This window comes from Capricornis sumatraensis, chromosome 4, assembly GCF_032405125.1.
Source record: "Capricornis sumatraensis isolate serow.1 chromosome 4, serow.2, whole genome shotgun sequence".
NCBI classification, from domain to species: Eukaryota; Metazoa; Chordata; class Mammalia; order Artiodactyla; family Bovidae; genus Capricornis; species Capricornis sumatraensis.
The window spans coordinates 147,642,505-147,665,613 of record NC_091072.1 but is presented as its reverse complement, the minus strand read 5'-3'; the positions used below and the strand labels follow the sequence as shown (position 1 = coordinate 147,665,613).

Below are 23,109 nucleotides of genomic sequence, written 5' to 3'. Positions count from 1 at the left end.
ACTGCCAGCCAGCAGCATTTCATTCTGCCTGCATCTCACTCTGCCTTGGCAGAACCAGAGACTCACATCCTGACCTGGGCACAAACAGGCACCCTGGGCACACTTGTGCCCAGACATGATTCCTCATCACCTCAGCAGCACGGCTCTGTTTACAAATCAGTTCCTTTGTTTGTCTATAGGCTTCCCTGGTGGCTCAGACGCTAGAGAATCTGCTTGCCAGCGCAGGAGACTGCAGTTTGATCCCTGGGTTGGGAAGATCCCCAGAGAAGAAAATGGCAACCCACTCCAGTATTCTTGCCTGGAGAATCCCACAGACAGAGGAGCCTGGCGGCCTACTATCCATGGGGTTGCAGAGTCGGACACAACTGACTAATAATGTCTATTTCAGCCTCACGAAAATCCTGCAAGGCTGGGTAGTGACAGGACCGAGACCAGCATCTCCAGTTCATAGACCGGAAACAGAAGGCAGAGAGGGGCAAGATTGCTTAGCTTCATACAGCTAGTATGTGGACTAGCCCAGGTCTCTTGACTGCTAGTTCCACTGCTATCTCTTGAATAGAGCGACAGATACCATGCAGGTCTCTGCAGCTGGCTGGTCACAGATGTCCCTTGTCCCTCCATGGGAGCCTTTCCTGGCAGGGAGTTTGCCTCAGAGAATTCAGGATCAGGCAGGAGGGCCCCCCTGCCTAGAATCCCTCCTTGGTCCCCTGCTGGCTGCAGAATCCTGTTACCAGGGAACAAAACCTGTAGTTCTCCTAATCAGGGCACAGGCCCTGTGGGAGAGTGTCCAGTGACCGCAACTCACCTTCTCAGAACCTTCTGGAAAGTGAATTTTCCCCAGGGGGAGTGGTGGGGAGCTGGCTGGAAACTGAACCCTCTGAGGGCAACTCCTGTGAAGGGTGATACCCCTGGGCCTCAGTCTCCCCACCCTGCACCCCCTTCTTCCTTCTTCCAAATGACTCAGGATACAGAAAATCTCAGGGTTACAAGTTTTCTTCTTCCTCTTCTTGATCCATTTCTCTCAGGATCCCCAGCCTTCTCTGCCCCACTCTCCTCCCTTCCCTTTCTCATCACCTCCTGCAATCCCTACCCTTTTCCCTTCTTTTCTTTCCAATTTGCCTCTTTCAGGAAGAACACCCAGCTGTCGCCAGGGGTCCCCATGGCTTGCTTGTATTCCTGACCTGTCCCCACCCCTGCCTCCCTGAGCTGAGAGAAAAAATACAAGAGACTTAACTTTAAGGAAGATGCTCTTCATTTGTGTGTGTGTGTGTGTGTGTGTGTGTGAGAGAGAGAGAGAGAGAGAGAGAGAGAGAGAGAGGGGTTGGGGAGACACTGTGTGCCAAGTCTCTTCAATCGTGTCCGACTCTTTGCTACCCCATGGACTGTAGCCCACCAGGCTCCTCTGTCCATGGGATTCTCCAGGCAAGAATACTGGAGTGGGCTGCCGTGCCCTCCTCCAGGGGATCTTCCCGACCCAAGGATGGAGAGGGAGGCGGAGTGGACTCTTTCCTGGGGATCTGGAATCTTCTGATCTGTGGGGTCAGACCCAGAGGACAGGTTGCCAGGTTTGCCCCCAAGAAGCAGATCAAGTTTCCCTGGGGAGGGAAAAATCCTCTGGAGGTGGTTAGCCGCCTCCCTACCCCGAAGGGCCCTGAGTGTGCGCCTGTATGTGTTCTACTGAAGGGGAGAGACTGCAGGGACCATGTGTGCGTGTGCCACGTGAGAAACTGCGATGTGTGCGTGAGAACTGTGTTGTGTCCCCCACACAAGTGTGAGTTTGTGTTCCAGGAGGGGGCAGCAGCGGATTGGGGAGAGGTGCATCCTTCTAGCCCCCTGTCTCACCCACCCCATGTATCCCACAAGCAGCCCCAGCGTGGCCACAGCCCCTCACTCCTGCAGCCTCCAGCACACGCCCGCGTGAGCCTTCATCCTGGGAGCAGCCCTTACAGATACACCGGGGGACACACGCTTCTTCCTCCCCTAGCCAAACCAGCGGCCTCTTGGAGCCTGAGTTCGCGGGGAAAACCGGGTGGGGTGGGGGCAGGACTCGAGCCAGGTCACCAATGAAGCCAGTTCCCTCCCGGCACCTGCCTAGCCCCTCCCCCGCCAGGTCCCCACGGTCTGGTCCCCCGGCCTGCGCTCGCCCCGGTCCCCCGGGGCTGGCCTCCATCCCGACTCGGGGCTACGGGCAGTGGTGGGACGCCGAGACAGAGGGACCGGCGGGCATCTAGGGGGCCGAGCCGAGAGGCTGGGACGGGGGGGAGGAGGGAGGCCCCGGGGGGAGGAGGGAGGAGGGCTGAGGGCGGCGAGCTGGAGCCGGCAGGCGGCGGGAGCCCGGGCGAGCCGCGTCGCTCGGGTGTGCGGTCTCCATGGCAGTGCTGGGCGCAGCCCGAGGTAAGGCGACCCCGGCCCGCTACCCCGTGGGCCTCTCCCCCCTCTCCCCGCAGCCTCCCCGCCCCCCACCGCCCACCGGCTCCTTTCCCCTCCGGCCGGCCCCTCCTCCCCGGCCACCTGCTGTTTCTGCCCTGGAGACCGCGGTGGGTGGCAGGCAGGAGGGAGGAGCCGTCTGACCTTACCCCTTCACCCCGAAGGGCGAGGGACCCCTGTCCGCCCCGGAGTCCCTCCACACGCCCTCCCACCTTCCTCTGATCTCTCTCCGTCCTTCACCTCCTCTCTCTGTCCTTCACATCCTTCCTGCCTGGCTCCCTCTCTGAGTCCCCGCTGTTTCTTCCCGAGCCCACCCTCTGGTCCTGGGTGGGGGTGGGTGGGAAGGGGTCCAAGGCTGTAGCGGAGGGTTGGGGGGGCTCTCCTGACCAATTCCCTCTATCTTCCTCTGGCTGGCCATTGCCATGGCAACTAGGGTGTACTGGGCTCCCGGGGAAGACAAAGGTGGGGGATGGACGAAGGACCTCTGGGGGAGGGGGCAAGAGTCTAAGGGTCTACAGGAAACAGACCTTCCACTGCTGCACCCCATTTTTATTCCTTTACCCCAAAGCTGCTATGCCCATCTTTCCTGCCTCCACTCTTTCCAGGGTTTCCTCTTAGTCTCCTCACCGGGGCTCAGTAAGCTCAGAGTCAGCATATCCAGAACACCTTCCTTCCCACTAGAGTGAGACGGCTCGGGGAAGGGGAGGAATATGTGGGGGTCCACGGGTTGCGGGGAGTCCGAACCTTATTGAACACCGGGCTTTTCTTCTCAGCCTCCCTCCCCCCTGCTCCCTCCCTCCACCCACTCCCGCCTCTCCAGGGGTCTCTCGTTTTCTTCTATTTTCAGATACTATCACTTTGCCCCCTCTTTTTCTCTCTTCTGCTTAAACTCTCCTCCTTCCCCCTGGTTCCCCCCTTTCCATTTCTGGATGCTTCTGATGTCAGCGGTTTCCCTGTCTTTGGGTTCCCTAACCACCCCCCTCAGTCCCTGCCTCCTTTCTCCCGTCTTCCCAGATTCCTGGTGAGTGGGAGGGTGATTGTGCAGGCTTGGGGAGATGGGGCTGAGCATCAGGACCCCTGGATCCAGGAGTCTGGAAAGCGGGGGAGGGGCCGTACACCCTATCCCAGTTTCCCGTGAGCCCTCGGGAAGAAACAAGTCGTGCCTCGGCCGACGTGGCTCTGGGGAGAGACTCGGGGATGTGAAGATAGCGGTTGAGTAGTATTGAGCAGAGGACAGAAAGAGGGACCTGGGAGGGAGGAAAAATGGCTGACGATGGATGGGAGATGGGAAGTCAGAATACCTTCTTTCCTGGAGGTCTGGAAGGCAGGGCTCTTATCCGTGTGGGGTGTTGGAGCTCTTACCTGAGTGGGGGTTTAGGGCAGGAGAGAGTTCTGAACGACCTGTGACCCAGAGTAACCAGTCGTTTCTATAATTTCAAGAGAAGGGGGGATTCAGAGCCACTTGGAGACCAGCCCAGGCTCTGCCCCTTTCACACCTCATCTCTCCCTTGCAGTGAATCCAGGAGGCTGAGCACCACCCCCAGGATCCTTGGGGGCGTACAGAAGACCCGGAGCGGTCAAGAACCAGAGAAAGAAGGGAGTTGGAAGTCCTGGCATGAGGACCGAGGCTCCCCAGCCAGTTTCCTAGTGGGGGAGCTATCGGCTTGTCTCCCCGTTACAAGGATACTTCTGGAAGGGCCCCACCCAACATGAAGGCTGAGGACCACCTCTACTGACCCTCAGTCTCCTCCCCTGCCATCCCCGCGGGACCTCAGCTGGGTCAGTCACGCAATGCTGAGCAAGAGGGGTGGCCTAGGCGGGGCCCACCTCACTCCGGGGCAAGGACTGTGGGCGTCATGGGGGTGCGTGTGAGCGGGGCTCCTGGGTGAGACCCAGCCCCCACCCCCAGGAGTTCAAGGGGGGTGGGGGGACCGAGGAAGGATGGCTCGGGGCGGGGTGGGGGCAGAGGAGGCCTCCCTCCGCTCGAACGCGCTGTCCTGGCTGGCCTGCGGCCTGCTGGCGCTGCTGGCCAACGCCTGGATCATCCTTAGCATCTCAGCCAAGCAGCAGAAGCACAAGCCACTGGAGCTGCTGCTCTGCTTCCTGGCGGGCACGCACATCCTCATGGCGGCCGTGCCCCTCACCACCTTCGCTGTGGTGCAGCTGCGGCGCCAGGCCTCCTCCGACTATGACTGGAATGAGAGCATCTGCAAGGTCTTTGTGTCCACCTACTACACGCTGGCCCTGGCCACCTGCTTTACTGTGGCCTCCCTCTCCTACCACCGCATGTGGATGGTGCGTTGGCCAGTCAACTACCGCCTCAGCAACGCCAAGAAGCAGGCACTGCACGCCGTCATGGGCATCTGGATGGTCAGCTTCATCCTCTCCACCCTGCCCTCCATCGGCTGGCACAACAATGGCGAGCGCTACTACGCCCGCGGCTGCCAGTTCATTGTCTCCAAGATCGGCCTGGGCTTTGGCGTCTGCTTCAGCCTCCTGCTGCTTGGGGGCATTGTCATGGGGCTGGTCTGTGTGGCCATCACCTTCTACCAGACGCTGTGGGCCAGGCCCCGGAGGGCTCGGCAGGCCCGGAGAGCGGGGGGTGGGGGTGGGGCCAGGGGGGGTGGGCCAGGGGGCTTGGGTACCCGTCCGGCCTTCGAGGTGCCAGCCATCGTGGTGGAGGATGCCCGGGGGAAGCGGCGGTCCTCGCTGGACGGCTCTGAGTCGGCCAAGACATCTCTGCAGGTTACCAACTTGGTCAGCGCCATCGTCTTTCTCTATGACTCCCTCACAGGGGTGCCCATCTTGGTGAGACTGGGGCTCCCCCAAACCCGCTCTCTCCGATATCCAGACCCCAGCATGATCATCTGACCTCTGACTCCATCAGCCACACAAGCAGCTCCATCATCCATCTTCTCATCTACTCAGCCCCGCTGTGAGCTCTGTCTCCTTGTCCATCTCATCTCCTAGTTCCCACTATCCCCGGCTCAATAGCGTGTTCTCCAGTGACCAGTACTCAACTCCATCACCTGTGCGCTGTCCATCACCCTGTCCTCTGGCTTCATCGTCTGTCCTGCAGTGCCACTATTCAGCGCTCCACAACTATCAACCCAGCTGTTAGGCTCCTTGCTCCACCCCCGAATTCCCTCTGCATGCAACAGGGTCCTGAGCACTCCTGGTGGCAACCCCATAGAGCTCACCCCACCCAACCCTCAGCTTTCTGCACCCCTGGGTGTGTGTGCTCGGTTGCTCAGTTGTGTCTGACTCTTTGTGACCCCATGGACTGCAGCCCGCCAGGCTTCTCTGTCCATGGGATTCTCTAGGCAAAAATACTGGAGTGGGTTGCCATGCCCTCCTCCAGGGGATCTTCCCCACCCAGGGATCGAAGTCATGTCTTTTACATCTCCTGCATTGGCAGGCGGGTTCTTTACCACTAGTACCACCTGGGAAGCCCTGTGCATCCCCCATCTAGTCCTTATTCCTGAATTTCAACTTGTCTTCAAGTTTCCTATACACGTCTGCTCCTCCTGTCTAGACCCGTGGGCTTTCTCTCTAGAATACTCTCCGGATCTTCCTCCCACTCGGTTCATCCATCTTCACTCCAACTTTGCTCTGTGCTCATCCTATGTGATCTGGGCCATCCCTTCCTGACTTCCTACCTCTCCCCTCCCCCAGCTGCACTAGGACGTGGGGTCTGGGGTCGAGGAGGAGCCACCTCGGCTCTGGGCCCTGACCTGGCGCCCTTCCCCCTCCTCCTGCCAGGTGGTGAGCTTCTTCTCTCTGAAGTCGGACTCGGCTCCCCCCTGGATGGTGCTCGCTGTGCTGTGGTGCTCCATGGCACAGACACTGCTGCTGCCGTCCTTCATCTGGTCCTGCGAGCGCTACCGCGCCGACGTGCGCACGGTGTGGGAGCAGTGCGTGGCTATCATGTCCGAAGAGGACGGCGAGGACGGTCAGAGGAGGGGCTGGGCTTTCACTTTGCCTAGGCATCGGCTCCCTTTCCTGCCCTTTTCTACCAGCTCATCTCGGGGGTGGGGACAGGCTGCTCTGGAGTGCCCCCTGCTGGACAGAACCTGCGGTTTCCCCTGGATGGACTGATTCCCTCTCCCCAAGCATCTCCCCAATGTCCACCCACTGATTCCTCCACTCTACTCCCCCTGGAAGCCCACACTACCCAGCCCTGCCTCTGCCAGGCAAAGAGACTGAGAAACAGTCCAGAGTCCTAACACAGCCATAAAGGAAGGCTGTGGAACCAAGAAGAAGCTAAGCCTCCCTCCCGAGACTTCCCAACTACAGGGAGAGCGCCTGGGGGTGGGTGGGTAACTATTTCAAGTAAGTGTGTCTGTGTGTATGAATCACTAGAGATTCAGCACTGAACGCAACAGACACTAGCCACTATTGCTTCTTCTTGGAGCTCACAGACTAATGGAAACAGGAGGATTCTCTGGGGAGCTTCTCAGGGAGTGGGAGGTCTTAAAGGGGATGGGGAGGTGGGCATTCCCTGCCTCGAACCACTCTGCCCCTTTTCTCTTCTAGATGGGGGCTGTGATGACTACGCGGATGGCCGAGTGTGCAAAGTTCGCTTTGATGCCAATGGGGCCACAGGGCCAGGGGGCAGGGACCCCACCCAAGTAAAGTTGCTACCTGGACGGCACATGCTCTTTCCACCTCTCGAGAGGGTCCACTACTTACAGGTATGGGACCCAGCAGTACACGTCCCGTTCTGGGCATCCCCTCACTACTTTTTTCCAGTCTGTTATCCCTCATACCCCTCCCTCATCCCCTAGCCCTGGCCTGCAGGGCATGCACAAGGAGGTGGAAGGAAGGCCTGGTTAGGGCGATTCCCCATCAGTCAGACCACTCTGAACCAGGCTGCCCCTCAGAGGATGTTTTGCAAAAGTTTAGGGAGTAGAGCCACCTTGCAGGGTCCCCACTTTGGTCTCCCTTTTGTCCCTGCAGCGCCTCAGGGTCTATTTGCTCCCCTCCCCAGGTCCCTCTGTCTCGCCGTCTGTCCCATGATGAGACCAACATCTTCTCTACTCCTCGGGTACCAGGCTCCTTCCTGCACAAGTGGTCCTCCTCTGATGACATCCGGGTCCTCCCAGCCCAGAGCCGGGCCCTTGGGGGGCCCCCTGAACACTTGGGACCAAGGCAGAGGCTGGAGGATGAGGAGGATGAGGAGGAGGCTGGAGGCGGGGGGCTGGCCACCCTCCGCCAGTTCCTGGAGGGTGGGGTTCTGGGCTCAGGTGGGGGACCCCCACGGGGTCCAGGCTTCTTCCGAGAGGAGATCACCACCTTCATTGACGAGACACCTCTGCCTTCTCCAGCTGCCTCGCCAGGGCCCTCTCCTCGCCGGCCCAGGCCTCTGGGGGTCTCACCCCGCCGACTCTCCCTGGGGTCCCCTGATACCCGAGCCATTGGACTTCCTTTGGGGCTCAGTGCAGGGCGACGCTGCTCCCTGACAGGAGGCGAAGGGAGCACAAAAGCTTGGGGAGGATCCTGGGGCCCAGGGAACCCCATCTTCCCCCAGCTGACTCTGTGAGCCCAAGCGGGCCTGCTGGACTCAGAGAAGGGGGCCTGGGTGGGGAACACCTCGTTCCATTCCTGAGCCTCCAGACTCTGGGGAGATGGGCAGGAACCGGGGCCCCGGAACCCCGGCTGGCTCCCATCCCAGTCACCGGACACCTGCCTCACCTGCCATCCTCCGTAGCAAGTATTAAAGTTGAAGTGTTACCATGGAAACCTGTGTGTCCAGTGTGCGGTGGTGGCAGAGGGGATGGTCAGAGGCTTTGGTGGGTGGAATGGCTCATAAAGGATAAAATAGAGCAGGGGCAGTGGATGGAGCAGCAGTGGACGGAGGCCCAGAAATACACCCGGAGAGAGACAAGTATGCAGACAATCACAGAGATGGGCTTCTGGGAGCATCTTGGGCTGGGGTGGAGGGGCATGGGGATACACTTGAGTTTGCTGGTGTCAGGTGTGAAGGATCTTTGTTGAGATCTGTGAAGGTGGTTTTAGAGGTTGTCTCTCTCTTCCATGGGCTTTCCTTGTGGCTCAGAACATAAAGAATCTGCCTGCAATGCAGGAGACTCGAGTTTGATCCCTGGGTCAGGAAGATCCCCTGGAGAAGGGAATGGCAACCCACTCCAGTATTCTAGCCTGGAGAATCCCATGGACAGAGGAGCCTGGCGGCCACATTGCATGCCTCAGCTCTCCTCCTTTCCCCAAATGTGTATGCGCCCACTTTCTGGGCAGGAAAACGTTTGAGCAGACTTGGTGTCAGGCCTGGAGTTTACCCTCCGCCCTGCAGCATTCTAAAGCTCTTTTTCTTCTACAAGTGCGGGTGGGTGTGCGGGAGGCTTCCACTCTCCTTTTCCTGGGCCCAGAGTGGAGGGGAGTCCAGTCCATCATAGCGATTCCCGCACAATGGGCCCCCCGAGGTTGGAGTCAGGGGTCCTAAGAGGCTCCTCAGGCCTGCTCCAGGGCCGGCTTCTGCCCTGTTCTCTCCACCGTCTGTTTCTCGCTGGACGCCACCCAGCTTGTCCTAAAGCCCACGTTCTCCACGTTCTGCCGCCGCCGCGGGCGTCCTCAAGACTCCAGTCTCTCTCTCACCCCGGCCTCTCCGGGCTGGGGCTCGGGCGCATCAGCTCCCGGCGGCGCTCCTCCCTCCTCTCCATCCCTCCTTCCTTTCCCCTCCCTCTTCCTTCCCCCTTTTCCTCCCTCTCGCTCTCGGCTCCCTCAGTTCCCTCCTGCAGCCAGCCGGCGGCTCTGGCGCGATGCTCCGGCTCCTCCGGTGGCTGCTGCTCCTGTTGCTCCTGCCTCCCCCGGGATCCCCCGAGCCCCCCGGCCTGGCCCCGCCGTCCCCGGGGGCGCCTCCCCAGGCCCCCGACTTGCTCTACGCGGACGGGCTGCGCGCCTACGCGGCGGGGGCCTGGGCGCCCGCGGTGGCGCTGCTGCGGGAAGCGTTGCGGAGCCGGGCGGCGGTGGGCCGCGCGCGGCTGGACTGCGGAGCGCACTGCGCGGCCGAGCCGGGGGTCTCGCTCCCCGCCGCCCCGGGGCCCGACTCCGGGCCGGGGTCCTGGGAGCCGCTGCTCCTCCGCGCGGCGCTGCGGCGCGCCGAGTGCCTGACCCAGTGCTGGGCGCGGAGGCTGGGCCCCGGGGGCGCGGCGCGGCTCCGCGTGGGGAGCGCGATCCGGGACGCCTTCCGCCGGCGGGAGCCCTACAACTACCTGCAGAGGGCCTACTACCAGGTGCGGGGCCCGGGGGTCCTCCTGCAGCTCCCGGGAAGGGGCGACGAGCAAACGCCGGGACTCGGGTGGGGCTGTGTGGTCAGGACCTCGCCTTTGGAGTAGGTCCTGGCAAACCGCGACCAGTACCTACAGAGTGGGGCACGGCCTCGGGAGGGTGGCAGCAAAGTTGGAAGGGGGTGGAAGCCGATCGAAGATGGAGGGCAGGGGCCTGGAGTTCTAGGAAGTCTTACTGAGACCTACGTGGAGTGATAGCGCCTCTTCCCAGGAATGAAGTGGGGCGGGGACAGGGGCGGGAGACGCAGCTGGAGAGAGGGAACTGGGGGGCGGGTAGGGGGTGAGCGTGAGCCTCCGCTTGGGGCAGGAGGGAGCTTCGGGAAAGAAAGAGGAGGTGGGCAGGGCTGAGGGCTCCGGTGTCCGGTCGTGGGACCCTGCCCAGCTACTGGTGCGGTAGCTGTTGCCTACTAACGCCTACGTGGCCGGGGAAGGGGGGCGCCGGTCACACACACCTCAGCTCAGGGTCCTAGAGACCTGCGGTTTTTGGTGGCGGCTAGGGTCACCCCTACATCCCCACCTCGCGCGGCCATCACTTCCGCCTTGTCTGTCCAGTGAGGTCCCTTTGCCCACACCCCACCCACTCCAGTCTTTGAGACCCTCTTTCGGTGGCTATCAGACTCCTGAGAGTCCCCACTTACTGGGGGTCTGGAGGTTGGGTGGTGGGCAGCTTTCACCTACCAGTCTTCCAGAAGGCTAGGGTGGGGATGCTGGGGAGGGGCAGACTCTGACACCCCTGCCCTGGGGGCTGACTCCCCCATCCCTCCCGCGCCTCAGCTGAAGAAGCTGGACTTGGCAGCAGCCGCTGCGCACACCTTCTTTGTGGCAAACCCAGCACACCTGCAGATGCGGGAGGACATGGCTAAGTACAGACGGATGTCAGGGGTTCGGCCACAGAGCTTCCGGGACCTGGAGACGCCCCCATATTGGGTGAGACCCTCAGCTTGACCCCAGCCCACCCCCCAGCCTTTGACTGATGGGATACACAGGCCTCGCCCGGCTGCGCACTGTCTACTGGGCATCAGGAAATCCGGGTATGTCCTCTGTGACCCTGACGGGAGGGTCCCTCTCTGGGACCTGGTTTTCCTCCTGAGACTCGCAGTCTCACGTGCTAACACTCGGATTCTCAGGCTTGCCCTGTATTCCCCAAGGTGACCTGAGACCTGGAGTCCAGGCCCCAGTGAGGCCAACGCCCCTCCCCTTCTTTCTGTCTCCCGATCTATCTTGGCACCCTCCAGCCCCACCCCCAGGATGTCGGGTGACTGACCTTTCCCCTCCCCAACAGGCAGCCTTTGACACCGGCCTGGAGCATCTTGGGCGCCAGGAGGCAGGCCTGGCACTGCCCTGGCTGGAGGAGGCCCTGCAGGAGAGCCTGGCCCAGGTGGAGAGCTGCCGGGCTGGCTGTGAGGGCCCCGAGGAACAGGAGAGGGAGGCAGAGGAGGAGGAGGGGACTGGGAGCCAGGGCGGTCTGTATGAAGCCATCGCAGGTAAGGGGCTGGAGTGCGGAGGGGCGGGGATCACGGTGCCCTGGGGTGGGGGGAGGCATATCACTAGCTGAGTGAGTCCCCCTTGTGTCCCCCACAGGGCACTGGACCCGTGTCCTGCAATGCCGGCAGCGCTGCGTGGGGGACGTGGCCACGCGTCCTGGTCGCAGCCTCCCTGTTCCCGACTTCTTTCCCACCCAGCTGAGGCGGCTGCACGAGGCCCATGCTCAGGGTCAGTGAGGGGGAAGGGTGAGCCCCGGGTGGGTGGGCTGGGGCTGAACCCGGAGAGTAAAGGTCTGTTTCTGATGGTACCCAGAGCTCCACCTCTCCATCCTTCCATCTATCTCTGCATCTGAGTAGGTCGAGGCTCCCTGGGGACCATCACCTCAGAGGACTCTGGCTCTCCATTGTGGGACGCTCGGGAGCTGGGTCACAGGGCTCTTTCTGTCCTCGCTGCTTCTCACTTTCCTTTCTTTTCTCCTCTCTTCCTCCCCTCTGAACTCTGCCCGCACAGCCCAGGTATGTTCCAGGAAGCTTTGGAAAGAAGCAATGGATGAGGCTGTCTGCTGGGTGGGATGGTCACTGGGAGACCACCTTCTCCGGCTCTGCCTCTCTCCCCCGGCTCTTGGCCCTGCCCAGGATGACTGGGGTGCTTGGTCTCTGGGCCGCACCCCCAAGCTGTTGCTCTGTCCCCAGTGGGGAATCTGTCCCAGGCTATGGAGAATGTTCTGAGCTTCCTGCTCTTCTACCCGGAGGATGAGGCTGCCAAGACGGCTCTGGACCGGTACCAGGCCCAGCTGGGGGAGCCAAGACCTGGCCTCGGGCCCAGAGAGGTACCCTCTACTCACTTACCCTGTGGATGTATGCTAAGTTGCTCAGTCGTGTCCGACTCTTTGGGACCCCATGGACCGTAGGCCCACCAGGCTCCTCTGTCCATGGGATTTCCAGGGCAAGAACACTGGAGTAGGTGGCCATTTCCTTCTCCAGCTCACCCTGTGAGGTTGCCCTAAATCAGACAAATACAGTGGAGAAGTCACCTGGACCCGCCCCCCATTCTGGCCAAAGGTGACCCCAAGTTCAGCATCTGGCCTTGTGTCCACTCCCTGCTCCCCACTTCAGGCTGTCTTTCTGTTTTTTCTAACTTATTTCGGCTGCACTGGGTCTTCATGTGGCCCACAGGCTCATCTCCTTGGCACGTGGGTTTTCTGTAGTTGGTGCACGCCTTCTCTTGTTACAGTGTGTGGGCTTAGTTGCCCTGCGGCTTGAGGGATCTTAGTTCCCTGACCAGGGATTGAACCCATGTCCTCTGCATTGGAAGGTGGTTTCTTTTTTTAGCAGAAACATTACTTTACTGACAATGGTTCACATAGTCAAAGTGAAGGGAAAGTGAGTCACTTAGTCGTGTCCCACTCTTTGTGAACCCACTGACTGTACAGTCCATGGAATTCTCCAGGCCAGAATACTGGAGTGATAGCCTTTCCCTTCTCCAGGGGATCTTCCCAATCCAGTGATCGAAACTAGGTCTCCTGCATTGCAGGCGGATTCTACCAACTGAGCTATCAGGGAAGCCCTCCCATATAGTCAAAGCTATGGTTTTTCCAGTAGTCATGTATGGTTTTGAGAGTTGGACCATGAACAAGGCTGAACACCGAAGAATTGATGCTTTCGAACTGTGGTGCTGGAGAAGACTTCTGAGAGTCCCTTGGACTGCAAGGAGATCCAACCAGTCAATCCTAAAAGAAGTTAGTCCTGGATATTCATTGGAAGGACTGATGCTGAAGCTGAAGCTCCAATACCTTGGCCACCTGATTTGAAGAACTGACTCACTGGAAAAGACCCTGATGCTGGGAAAGATTGAAGGCAGGAGGAGAAGAGGACGATAGAGGATGAGATGGTTGGATGGCATCACTGACTGAATGGACATGAGTCTGAGCAAGCTCTGGAAGTTGGTGACGGGCAAGGAAGCCTGGCGTGCTGCAGTCCACGGGATCACAAAGAGTTGGCCATGACTGAGCAACTGAACTGAACTGGGTTGTTTATTTGTTTATTTATTTATTTTGGCTGTGCTGATTGCTGCATGGGCTTTGGATGGAACCTGTGTCTCCTCATTGGCAGGCAGATTTTCTTTGCTGTTAAGATTTTTTTTAATGTGGACCATTTTTTTAAGCCTTTATTGAATTTGTTACAGTCTTGTTTCTATTTTATGTTTTTTTTTGCATTTTGGCTGCAAGGCATGTGAGATCTTAGTTTCCCAGCTAGGAACTGAATCCTTACTCCTTGTGTCGGAAGGCAAAGTCTTAACTGCTGGACCACCAGGGAAGTCCCCTGGCTCTACTTCTGAGTCCAGGCCAGCCTTCTTCCTTTAAACTCACCCCTGCTTGCCCCAACCTAAACTCACCCCTGCTTGCCCCAACCTGTGCACAAGTGGGCACATGTGTACACACACACACACACACACACACACACCCCAGTCTGAGCTCGGAGACTCTGACTGCTGAGGGAGGAGGGTTGTCAGAGGGGCAGGACCAGGCTTAGGGAGCCTGTGGGCAGCCCTCCTCTTTTCCAGCCTTAACTCCCCCGCCCGCTGTCTGCTCCTACTGTCCCCAGGACATCCAGCACTTTGTCCTTCGATCCCTGGGGGAGAAGAGACAGCTGTACTATGCCGTGGAGCACCTGGGGGCCAGCTTCAAGGATCCCGTGAGTGACCCCGCTTCTCCCCCTGGCCACCCCCAGGAGGGGGACAGCAGCAGTGCCCTACGGGGTGTGCCACGTCCCTCCTCAACAGCGCGTCTCATTTCTCCACAACCCCGTGAGGCTTGGAGAGGACTCTGTGCCCCAGGGTCACAAGATACAGGCAGGTGCCTGTGGTCACAGGCAGCTTTGGGATCACGCAGGCCTAGGTGTTGGTCTCTCTGCCGCAGACAAGCTCTGGACCTTTGCTGGCTCGGCCTCAGCTTCCCTGTAAAATGGAAACACCATACTTATAGCTCTGTTGAAGTCATGTCACTTGCTACAAAGTACAGGAAAGTCTGATGCTTGTTTTCATACTCTTCTTTCTGTGGTAGTTTTGAGGGGAAACTAAAAGGCAGAGGTTATTCTCGTCAGTGCTCCAGCGTCAGGCAAGCTCCCCCAGCGTCAGGCAGGCTCCCCCAGCCTTCTCGGCTATCTTGCTGTTTGAAGCCAGTATTTCCTAACTGGGAGAAAAGGGGCTGTCCCTACTCTGCCCAGTAGGTGTCGCTAGCATCCCTGTGTCGTGGCCGTCAGAGATGTTTGCAGACATTGCCCTGTCCCCTAACGGACAAGTCTGTTGGGCACCGTCGCTTAAATCCCAACCCTGTCTTTAGGGGCTGTGTGACCTTGGGCATGTTACTTTATGTTTTTGTGTCTCAGAGCCCTCAGCTGCAAAATGGGCACATTAATACGACCTGTTTGATAAGACTATTGTAAACTTTAAATGATAAACTCCACATCTGTATAGACAACTCTTCCCTGGTGGCTCAAATGGTAAAGCATTTGCCTGCAACGCAGGAGACTCGGGTTCCATCTCTGGGTGGGGAGGATCCCCTGGAGAAGGGAGTGGCAACCCACTCCAGTATTCTTGCCTGGAGAATCCCATGGACAGAGGAATCTGGCGGGCTACAGTCCATGGGGTCGCAAAGTCGGACACGACTGAGCGACTAACACACATATAAAGCTCTTTAAAAAGCACCTGGCGAACAGTGCTTTGTAAGTTGTTGTTATTATGATTGCGGTGTTTGGCCCAGTGCCCAGGGCTCCTGACAATGAGTCCAGGGCGTCCCCATTTCCACCTTCCCCTCTGGAAGCAGGAGGACTTTAGTATGGTAGCCCATGGTCTACAGTCAAGGACTCAGAGGTGGACTTGGCAGGTGATGGTTCTTTTCCTGACCATCCCAGGACCTATGGACCCCAGCTGCCTTCATCCCTGAGGCCCTTAGAGAAAAGCTCAGGTAGGAGGTGCCTTGCGGTGGGAGGGGCGTGGCCTGGGTGGGAGGGGCGTGGCCTGCGTGGAGGGTAAGGGGAGGAGTCCTGGGAGGCGGGGTTTGAGAGATGGGTCTGGACTGGCCTGTGTTCATTGAGCATGTTTCTCACCCCTGAGAGAGGATCAGGAGAAGAGGCCGTGGGATGATGAGCCTCCACAGCCGAAGCCCCTGACTCACTGGAAGGGTGAGTTCCTGGGACAGCAGGAGGCAGGAGCCTGGAAGGGGCTGGGTCTGCCCTCGGGGGACCATCAACCCGCTGCCCTGTCCCTCCCCCGCAGATGTCCTCCTCATGGAGGGAGTAACCCTGACCCAAGATGCGAGGCAGCTGAATGGGTCGGAGCGAGCCGTGCTGGACGGGCTGCTCACCCCGGCCGAGTGTGGGGTGCTGCTGCAGCTGGCCAAGGTGAGAGGACCTGTAAGGAAGTGGCACAGTGCTACTGGGGGACCCTCAGGCACAGCTGCCTGCCGCCTTGCTCTTGGCCTGTCCCCCCCCCTCGCCACCCTCCCCACTCCCCTGCCCTCTCAGACCCTCCAGTGGGGACTGCTGATGTTCTCTCCTTACTGTGGACAAGTTCCTTTTCCTCTCAACTTAACTGACATGGGGCTTCCCCAGTGACAGCTCAGCGGGTAAAGAATCCATCTGCAATGCAGGAGACACAGGAGGTGCAGGGTCAATCCCTGGAAAAACCCCTGGAGGAGGAAGTGGCACCCCACTCCAGTATTCTTGCGTGCAGAATCCCATGGACAGAGGAGCCCGGTGGATTACAGTCCAAAGGGTGGCAAAGAGTTGGACATGACTGAGCGACTAAGCTGACATGGCATAGCTGGCATGGGCTGGACATTTTACAGAAGTTTGCTAGAAACTGACGGGAAGAACAAAACAAAAAACGTAAATGCATCAAAAAGGGTGGGTGTGCAGGTGAAGATGCCTTGGTTGGCTGAGAGCTTAGTTATTGGCTCTGCAGACACACAGGCTGCTTCTCCATCATCATGTCTCTCAGGCTGAATGATCTGTATTCACCAGGTTGAGTCTGCCAATATATGAAACTTCAGTCTCACTCTGGGTTTGTTCTTCTCTGAGTCCCTGGTAATACTGGAAATACCCAGGTTCCAGGGAGAAGCAGATAAACACAGACTGTGCATTTGGGAACTCAGTGTACAGAGAAGGCATCAGGCATGGAGACATAATCACAGCAGGTGGTGAGTTTGATAAAAGACGTACTCATCCAATTGGAAGCACCAAGATGAAAATTACAGAATTCCTGGAAGGGGTGGCATTTGAGCTTCATCTTAAGCATGAGTTAACCAGACAGCATGAGTTGCCAACATCCATTGGATCATAGAAAAAGCAAGAGAATTCCAGAAAAACATCTACTTCTGCTTCATTGACTATGCTAAAGCCTTTGACCGTGGAGAAACAACAGCACACTGTGGAAAATAAAGAGATGAGAATGCCAGATCACCTTACTTGCCTTCTGAGAAACCTGTATGCAGGTCAAGAAGCAAAATTTAGAATCAGACATGGAATAATGGACTGGTTCAAAATTGGGAAAGGAGTATATCAAGGGTGTATATTGTCACCCTGCTTATTTAACTTCTATGCAGAGTACATCATGTGAAATGGCGGGATGGATGAAGCACAAGCCAGAATCAAGATTGTTGGGAGAAATATCAATAACCTCAGATATGCCAATGACACAACCCTTATGGCAAAAAGGAAAGAGTAACTAAAGAGCCTCTTATGGGGACTTCCCTGGTGGTCCAATGGCTAAGACTCTGTGCTCCCGGTACAGGGGGGCCGGGTTCTATCCCTGCTGCAAATAAGAGTTCACATGCTGCAATGAAAGATCCTGAGTGTCGCAACTAAGACCTGGCTCAGTAAAATAAATAAGTAAATAAAATATTAAAAAAAATAAAGAGCCTCTTATGAAGATGAAAGAGTAGAGTGAAAAAGCTGGCTTAAAACTCAGCATTCAGAAAATGAAGATCATGGCATCTGGTCCCATCACTTCATGGCAAATAGATGGGGAAACAATGGAAACAATGGCAGACTATTTTCTTGGGCTCCAAAATCACTGCAGATGGTAACTGCAGCCATGAAATTAAAAGACGCTCCTTGGAAGAAAAGCTATGACAAACCTAGGCGGCATATTAAAAAGCTGAGACATTACTTTGCCAGCAAAGGTCGGTCTAGTCAAAACTATGGTTTTTCCAGTAGTCATGTATGGATGTGACAGTTGGACCATAAAGAAGGCTGAGTGAGGCTTGATCGCGCCTTTGCATATGCCAAGCCTCCTTCCTGGGGGATATGCCGGGGGCCAGCATGAGGAACTACGCCCATGGCAACTGAGAACTGAAGTATTGATACTTTTGAACTGTGGTGCTGGATAAGACTCCTGAGAGTCCCTTGGACTGCAAGGTGAAAGAGTAGAGTGAAAGTGTAGAGTTGATCCAACCAGAAAATCCTAAAAGAAGTTAGTCCTGGATATTCATTGGAAGGACTGATGCTGAAGCTAAAGCTCCAATACTTTGGCCACTTGATTCTAAGAACTGACTCACTGGAAAAGACCCTGATGCTGGGAAAGATTGAAGGCAGGAGGAGAAGGGGATGACAGAGGACAAGATGGTCAGATGGCATCACTGACTCAATGGACATGAGTTTGAGCAAACTGGGAGATAGTGAAGGACAGGGAAGCCTGGCGTGCTGCAGTCCATGGGGTAGCAAAGAGTCAGACTGGACTGAACGACTGAACAACAGCAACAACAACCAGATAAAGAAGGGAGGAAAATCAGGCTGCCGGGAAGAAAAATGAGGGGGTGGGGTTTGGGAACTGGAGTGGAGCACAGGAGTTCAGAGCATGGGTGTGCCCAGCAGGAATTACCTGTGTGGCCTTGGGCCATGTATTTCAACATCTGTGAGCCTCGTTTCCTCCTCTACAAAACAGGGCTAAACACGGTGGTTTTGTTGTAGGGCTGTTTATGAGGATTAAATGAGTCAGTACATGGTAAAGCTCTTGGAAGAATGTGCAAATACTCAGTATGAGCTGTTGCTATTATCAGGCTGTGTATTATCCAGGGGCAGGAATGGGTAGGAGGCGCGGGTTGAGAGATGGGTGAGGACCTCTGTACCCTGCCAAGGAGTTTGGGCTCTCTTTGTAGATGGTGGACAGTTTACAGAAGGATTTAAGGAGGAGTGGATTTTTGTCTTCTGCAGAACTCCAAAGTGCAGGGTCTGGAGTCTTCGTCCTATAGGACCGGGAGCGCCCTCTAGTGGCAGCACAGAGAATGCAACGGGACAGGGAAGTAAGGAGGAGCTTAGGGGTGACAGCCCTAGGATAGGTCTCATTTCAAGGCAATGAAGACGAGGACAGATGAGAAATATTTAGAAACTCAAAGAAAGAGAAGTTAAGAACTAAATCTATGTGTGTGTGTGGGGGGGTGCTCAGTCTTATCCATCCTTTTGGTACCCCATGGAGCCACCAGGCTCCTTTGTCCATGGGGTTGTCCAGGCAAGAATACTGGAGTGGGTTGCCATTTCCTCCTCCAGGGGATCTTCCTGACCCAGGAACTGAACCTACATCTCTTACGTCCCCTGCATTGGCAGGCAGGTTCTTTACCACTAGGGCCTCAGAGGAAATCTATGTGAGTGATGAAGAATGAACTCAAGGGTAACTCCCCAGTATCAGCTATCCCCTAGCCTCTGCCAGGGCGCTTGCAAGGTTGTAACTCTGCTTTAATTTTCCATGTAATACATCACTGTCTGAATTGACCTGGTTTGTTTTTCTCAGAATATAAAGCCTGTAGTAGCAGGGACTTTTCGTGTTCACAGTTGAGTCCCCAGTGCCCAGAACACGGTGCTCAATGCCTACTGAATGATAGATGAATGAGAGCTTGAGTGACTAGGTGGCCTCTCAGAGATGAGGCTTATGTATGGGGTAACTAGATAGTGGTGCTTTGAGCTTCCAAAAGCAGACTGAATAGAAAACAGAAAGAAAAAGCAGATTGAAGAGGTGTCAGTAAAGGGTGATGAGAGTTGGGGAGGCAGCTGGGGGATTTGGAGTCAGCATCAAGGGTTCCCACATTCTCCAAGAGTGTGTCAGGTGAGAAGGGATGGGAGAGAGATGTGTCGGCTGGTGCCACGTCCCCACCTCAGGTCTGCGGGGACATGGCCCAACTGTTGAACCTCCTGCCAGGGTCTTGCTCCAGAGAGACTCCTCTGTTCTCAGCCCGTCAGAACGAGTGATTGAGCGTGTGCTTCCCCTTTCCCTGCTGTCCTGATCTCCTGGAGCCCCTTCCCCACTGTAGGAAGCCCTCCAGAGTCCTATGCACAGTCCCCTCGGCCAGTGGGGTTCCAGATATTTACCAGGAGTGACCACACAGACGTGGAGTTGGTCATTCTCTGGAAAGGGCAGCAGCTCAGAGAACTGCAGGAGCTTCCAGCCTCTTCCAGGGACTGGCTGGTTAGAGGGAAGGCCGTGTAGCCCTGTGAGGTGGGTGGTAGCCCGGATCTGGGCAGGGTGACCCCATAGCCAACTCCCTCTCTGCTTAGGATGCAGCTGAGGCTGGAGCCAGGTCTGGCTATCGGGGTCGCCGTTCTCCACACACCCCCCACGAACGCTTTGAGGGGCTCACGGTACTCAAGGCTGCGCAGGTGAGGAGACACAGAGCTGGAGAAGAGGGCTGGTCTCTCTGCTTGTGGAGGGCTCTCCTGGGACTCAGGAGTTCTCAGCCCAGGACTGATGGAGGGGGTTCCCCACTGAGGGATCCAGGTTGTTGCCACAGAGATAATGAAAAGGGCGGTCTGGGCTGGGTTGATGGGCAGCTGCGAGCCCCAAACCATGGCAGTGGAGGTGGGGTAGGGGCTGGGACCAGCCTTACCACACCTCCCCTTCCCCACCCTTTATTCTCTGCTGCAGCTGGCCCGGGCTGGGGCGGTGGGCAGTCAGGGTGCCCAGCTGCTCCTGGAGGTGAGCGAGCGGGTGCGGAGCCTAACCCAGGCCTACTTCTCCCCCGACCGGCCCCTGCACCTCTCCTTCACCCACCTGGTGTGCCGGAGCGCCATAGAAGGTAACCTCCAGGCTCGCTCGCCCCCCCTTCCCCCCCCCCCGCACATCCTCAGCACCCCTGCTGTGTGGGTGTCCATCTTCACTGCAGGAGGACTGACTCCCCTGCCCAGTGGGGGCTTGGCTGTGACCCTGGATCTATAGGGTGGGTGTGGGTGGGCGCCCACCAGGCCCTTGGCTTCTCAGGGGAGCAGGCCCAGCGCATGGACCTGAGCCACCCGGTGCACGCTGACAACTGTGTCCTGGATCCCGACACTGGGGAATGCTGGCGGGAGCCCCCAGCCTACACCTACCGAGACTACAGGTCGGTGGCCCTCCAGGGGCTGGGCGGGACGCCTGGCTGGGGTCTCACTGCCTGCCTCCTGTCTTCCTCTCTCCCCAGTGGACTCCTCTACCTCAACGATGACTTCCAGGGTGGGGACCTGTTCTTCACAGAGCCCAACGCCCTCACGGTCACGGTAACTGGGGGACCAGGGGGCAGGGAGGGGAGCAGGGAGCCCAGGCATAGGCTGGGGATTCAAAGCAGAGGGTGCCCAGAGGCAAATGCAGCGAGATGGCTGGGGCCGCCTTTGTTGCTGTTGTTCAATCACCAAGTTGTGTCCGACTCTTTGTGACCCCGTGGACTGCAGCAGGCCAGGCTTCCCTGTCCTTCACTATCTCCCAGAGTTTGCTTAAACTTATGTTTATTGAGTCAACCCTCTCCTTTCCGGCTTCTGCAGCATCTCCCCACTCTTGTCTGTTCAGGGGCTCTCCTAGCTCCTCCCAGGAGACCTCCAAGGGGCCCCTCCAGGCCCTGCCTTCAGTGATCACCTCACTTCCTATAGGAGGGAAGGTGAGGGACTTCCCTGGTTGGTCCTGTGGCTGAGACTCTGTGCCCCAAAGACTCGAAGGCCCAGGTTCGATCCCTGGTTGGGGAACTAGATTCTGCATGCTGCAACTGAAAAATCTTGTGTGTTGTAACTAAAACCCGGTACAGCCAAATAAATAAATAATAAATAACTAAATACATAATAAAAAAACTCAAAAATAAATAAAGGTTGGGCGCTGAAGCACAGGACTCTAAGCCTCTACTCCAGGTAGAAGCTCAGGTCTAGGACCAGCAGAAGGACCGGAGCTGTGATTTTTTATTGTGCATTGCTCTGCCTTATCCATTTAGCTCCTTCTTTGCTCACCACCACCAGCTCCCTGTCATCCAATCCCTCTCTGGGGTGGAAAATGTCCCCAGGACCCTGAGGCCCAGAACCCAGAGTTTGGTTGGGCAGAGGGTGGGCAGAAGAAGCAGGGCACAGGGGCGGACAGAGTCCCTTCTCCTTTTGGCTCCAACTCCTCCAGCCTCCATTCTGGCATTCGGTGCTCCCAGTGGAGGCCTGGTTGCCACTTGCCCCAAGGTAGTCCCTGAACTAAGGAGGAGATGCGGTGGGCAAGAGAGCTCCTGCTGTCTGAGCCCCTATCCTGTCCTGCTCCAGGGAGTCAGGGTCAAGGTCTCTGAAGACCTCTCCCTGGAGCTGAATCTGCCATCCACCCCCACAACCCAGGCACAGGTTCGGCCTCGCTGCGGCCGCCTCGTGGCCTTCAGCTCGGGCGTGGAGAATCCCCACGGCGTATGGGCTGTGACACGGGGGCGGCGCTGTGCCCTGGCACTGTGGCACACCTGGGCCCCTGAGCACAGGGAGCAGGTGAGCAGGTGGTGGGGCTTGGCTGTGTGAGGGGTGGGCACGCTGGCGGGCAAGGGGTGGGGCTGAGATGACCCAGGGAGAGTCCCGGGGCAGGGCGGATGCTAGTGAGGGGGAAATCAGCCTAGACCCTCCTTGTCACTCCCCAGGAGTGGACGGAAGCCAAAGACCTGCTGCGGGGGCCGGAGAAGGATGAAGAAGACGTGGCCAGCAGGGACCCCGGCCCAGAACCCCCCAGCCGCAGGCTTCCACGGCTCCAGGACAAGGCTGGGAAGCCGCCTCGCATTCGAGAGGAGTTGTGAGGGGACCGGCCCAGCTTCTCGGGGATATGGCCTCTTGACTTGTGGAGGGTCTGCCTTGATGCCAGGGACCCCTGGGCAGCCCCTGTGTGACCGCTGCAGTACAGTGAGGCTTCCATCCCTGTGCCCTGCCATCTTGGGGATCACCAGGGCCATGCAACCCTGGATTCGGAGGACCCTGTACAGACTTAGCCTGGGGACTGGCCTGGGCCCAGCCAGGATGGACCTCCAGGCCTAGGACAGACAGAAGACGGGCAAGGCCGAAGTGGAAAGAACTGGCAGGGGGCAGGGCCAGAGTGGGTGCTGTAAGTGAGGAAGATGAGAGAGAGGGTCACCCCCCCCCCCAGCCCTCCCTAGCCTGTCAATAAAGATCCTGACCATCCCTCTGCTGGGGCCAGTCAAGTGTATCGTGGTTTCCATGGTGGCTGGAGGTGGGAGAAGCTGTGGCTGGCCCGGGAGGAGACAGGTATCCTGGGCCTCCCGGAGATGGGCCCCTCCAGTCCGTGATTTGTCAGGGAAATCTCAACCACCTGCCTTCCTCATGCAAATGAACCCTGACCCCTGACAGCTGCTCCCTGGGCCTCTTACTCTAAGCCAGCGTCTTCCCTCTCTGAGCTTGGCCGAGACTTAGGTCAGCCTGATCCCTCTGCTTCTTGGCTTCACGGCCCCAGCAGAGTCCCGCGAGTCGTGAGGGCCCGACACCAGATGCGAGCAGCGGATGGGCTTGCTCTCCACTGCCATCCTCTGCACCCCAAGCTGGGCCAGGCCCGTCCGTCCTCTTTGGGTCTCCTGGACCTCCTCCCAACCCCCCAGGATCAGCCCCCGGGGGCAGCTGGTTGGGGTTTGTCCTGAAGAAGGATT

The 23,109-nt window shown here is 57.8% G+C and overlaps 2 protein-coding genes across 2 annotated transcripts; both read left to right on the top strand.

Moving 5' to 3' along the window:
* Positions 1–4,368: 4,368 nt before the first annotated feature.
* On the top strand, positions 4,369–7,969 carry GPR162 (G protein-coupled receptor 162). Its single transcript, XM_068970957.1, has 4 exons — positions 4,369–5,235; positions 6,190–6,379; positions 6,964–7,121; positions 7,418–7,969. Exons 1-4 carry the CDS (start codon positions 4,369–4,371, stop codon positions 7,967–7,969), a joined length of 1,767 nt encoding a protein of 588 aa, XP_068827058.1.
* Positions 7,970–9,203: 1,234 nt separating this feature from the next.
* Positions 9,204–22,611, top strand: P3H3 (prolyl 3-hydroxylase 3). Its single transcript, XM_068970956.1, has 15 exons — positions 9,204–9,677; positions 10,506–10,658; positions 11,014–11,215; positions 11,313–11,444; positions 11,909–12,045; positions 13,820–13,909; positions 15,128–15,180; positions 15,330–15,397; positions 15,492–15,616; positions 19,763–19,864; positions 20,130–20,280; positions 20,463–20,580; positions 20,659–20,734; positions 21,812–21,952; positions 22,099–22,611. Exons 1-15 carry the CDS (start codon positions 9,204–9,206, stop codon positions 22,249–22,251), a joined length of 2,175 nt encoding a protein of 724 aa, XP_068827057.1. The 3' UTR covers positions 22,252–22,611.
* Positions 22,612–23,109: the final 498 nt, after the last annotated feature.

What these genes read in the sequence shown, in the direction of transcription:
- GPR162 (XM_068970957.1), top strand. Translation starts at nt 4,369, where the DNA reads ATGGCTCGGGGCGGGGTGGGGGCAGAGGAGGCCTCCCTCCGCTCGAAC. An exon ending in TCACAGGGGTGCCCATCTTG is followed by an intron (nt 5,236 to 6,189) that starts GTGAGACTGGGG and finishes TCCTCCTGCCAG; the next exon opens with GTGGTGAGCTTCTTCTCTCT. An exon ending in AGAGGGTCCACTACTTACAG is followed by an intron (nt 7,122 to 7,417) that starts GTATGGGACCCA and finishes TCCCCTCCCCAG; the next exon opens with GTCCCTCTGTCTCGCCGTCT.
- P3H3 (XM_068970956.1), top strand. Translation starts at nt 9,204, where the DNA reads ATGCTCCGGCTCCTCCGGTGGCTGCTGCTCCTGTTGCTCCTGCCTCCC. An exon ending in TGCAGAGGGCCTACTACCAG is followed by an intron (nt 9,678 to 10,505) that starts GTGCGGGGCCCG and finishes CCCGCGCCTCAG; the next exon opens with CTGAAGAAGCTGGACTTGGC. An exon ending in GCCCCTGACTCACTGGAAGG is followed by an intron (nt 15,398 to 15,491) that starts GTGAGTTCCTGG and finishes CCTCCCCCGCAG; the next exon opens with ATGTCCTCCTCATGGAGGGA.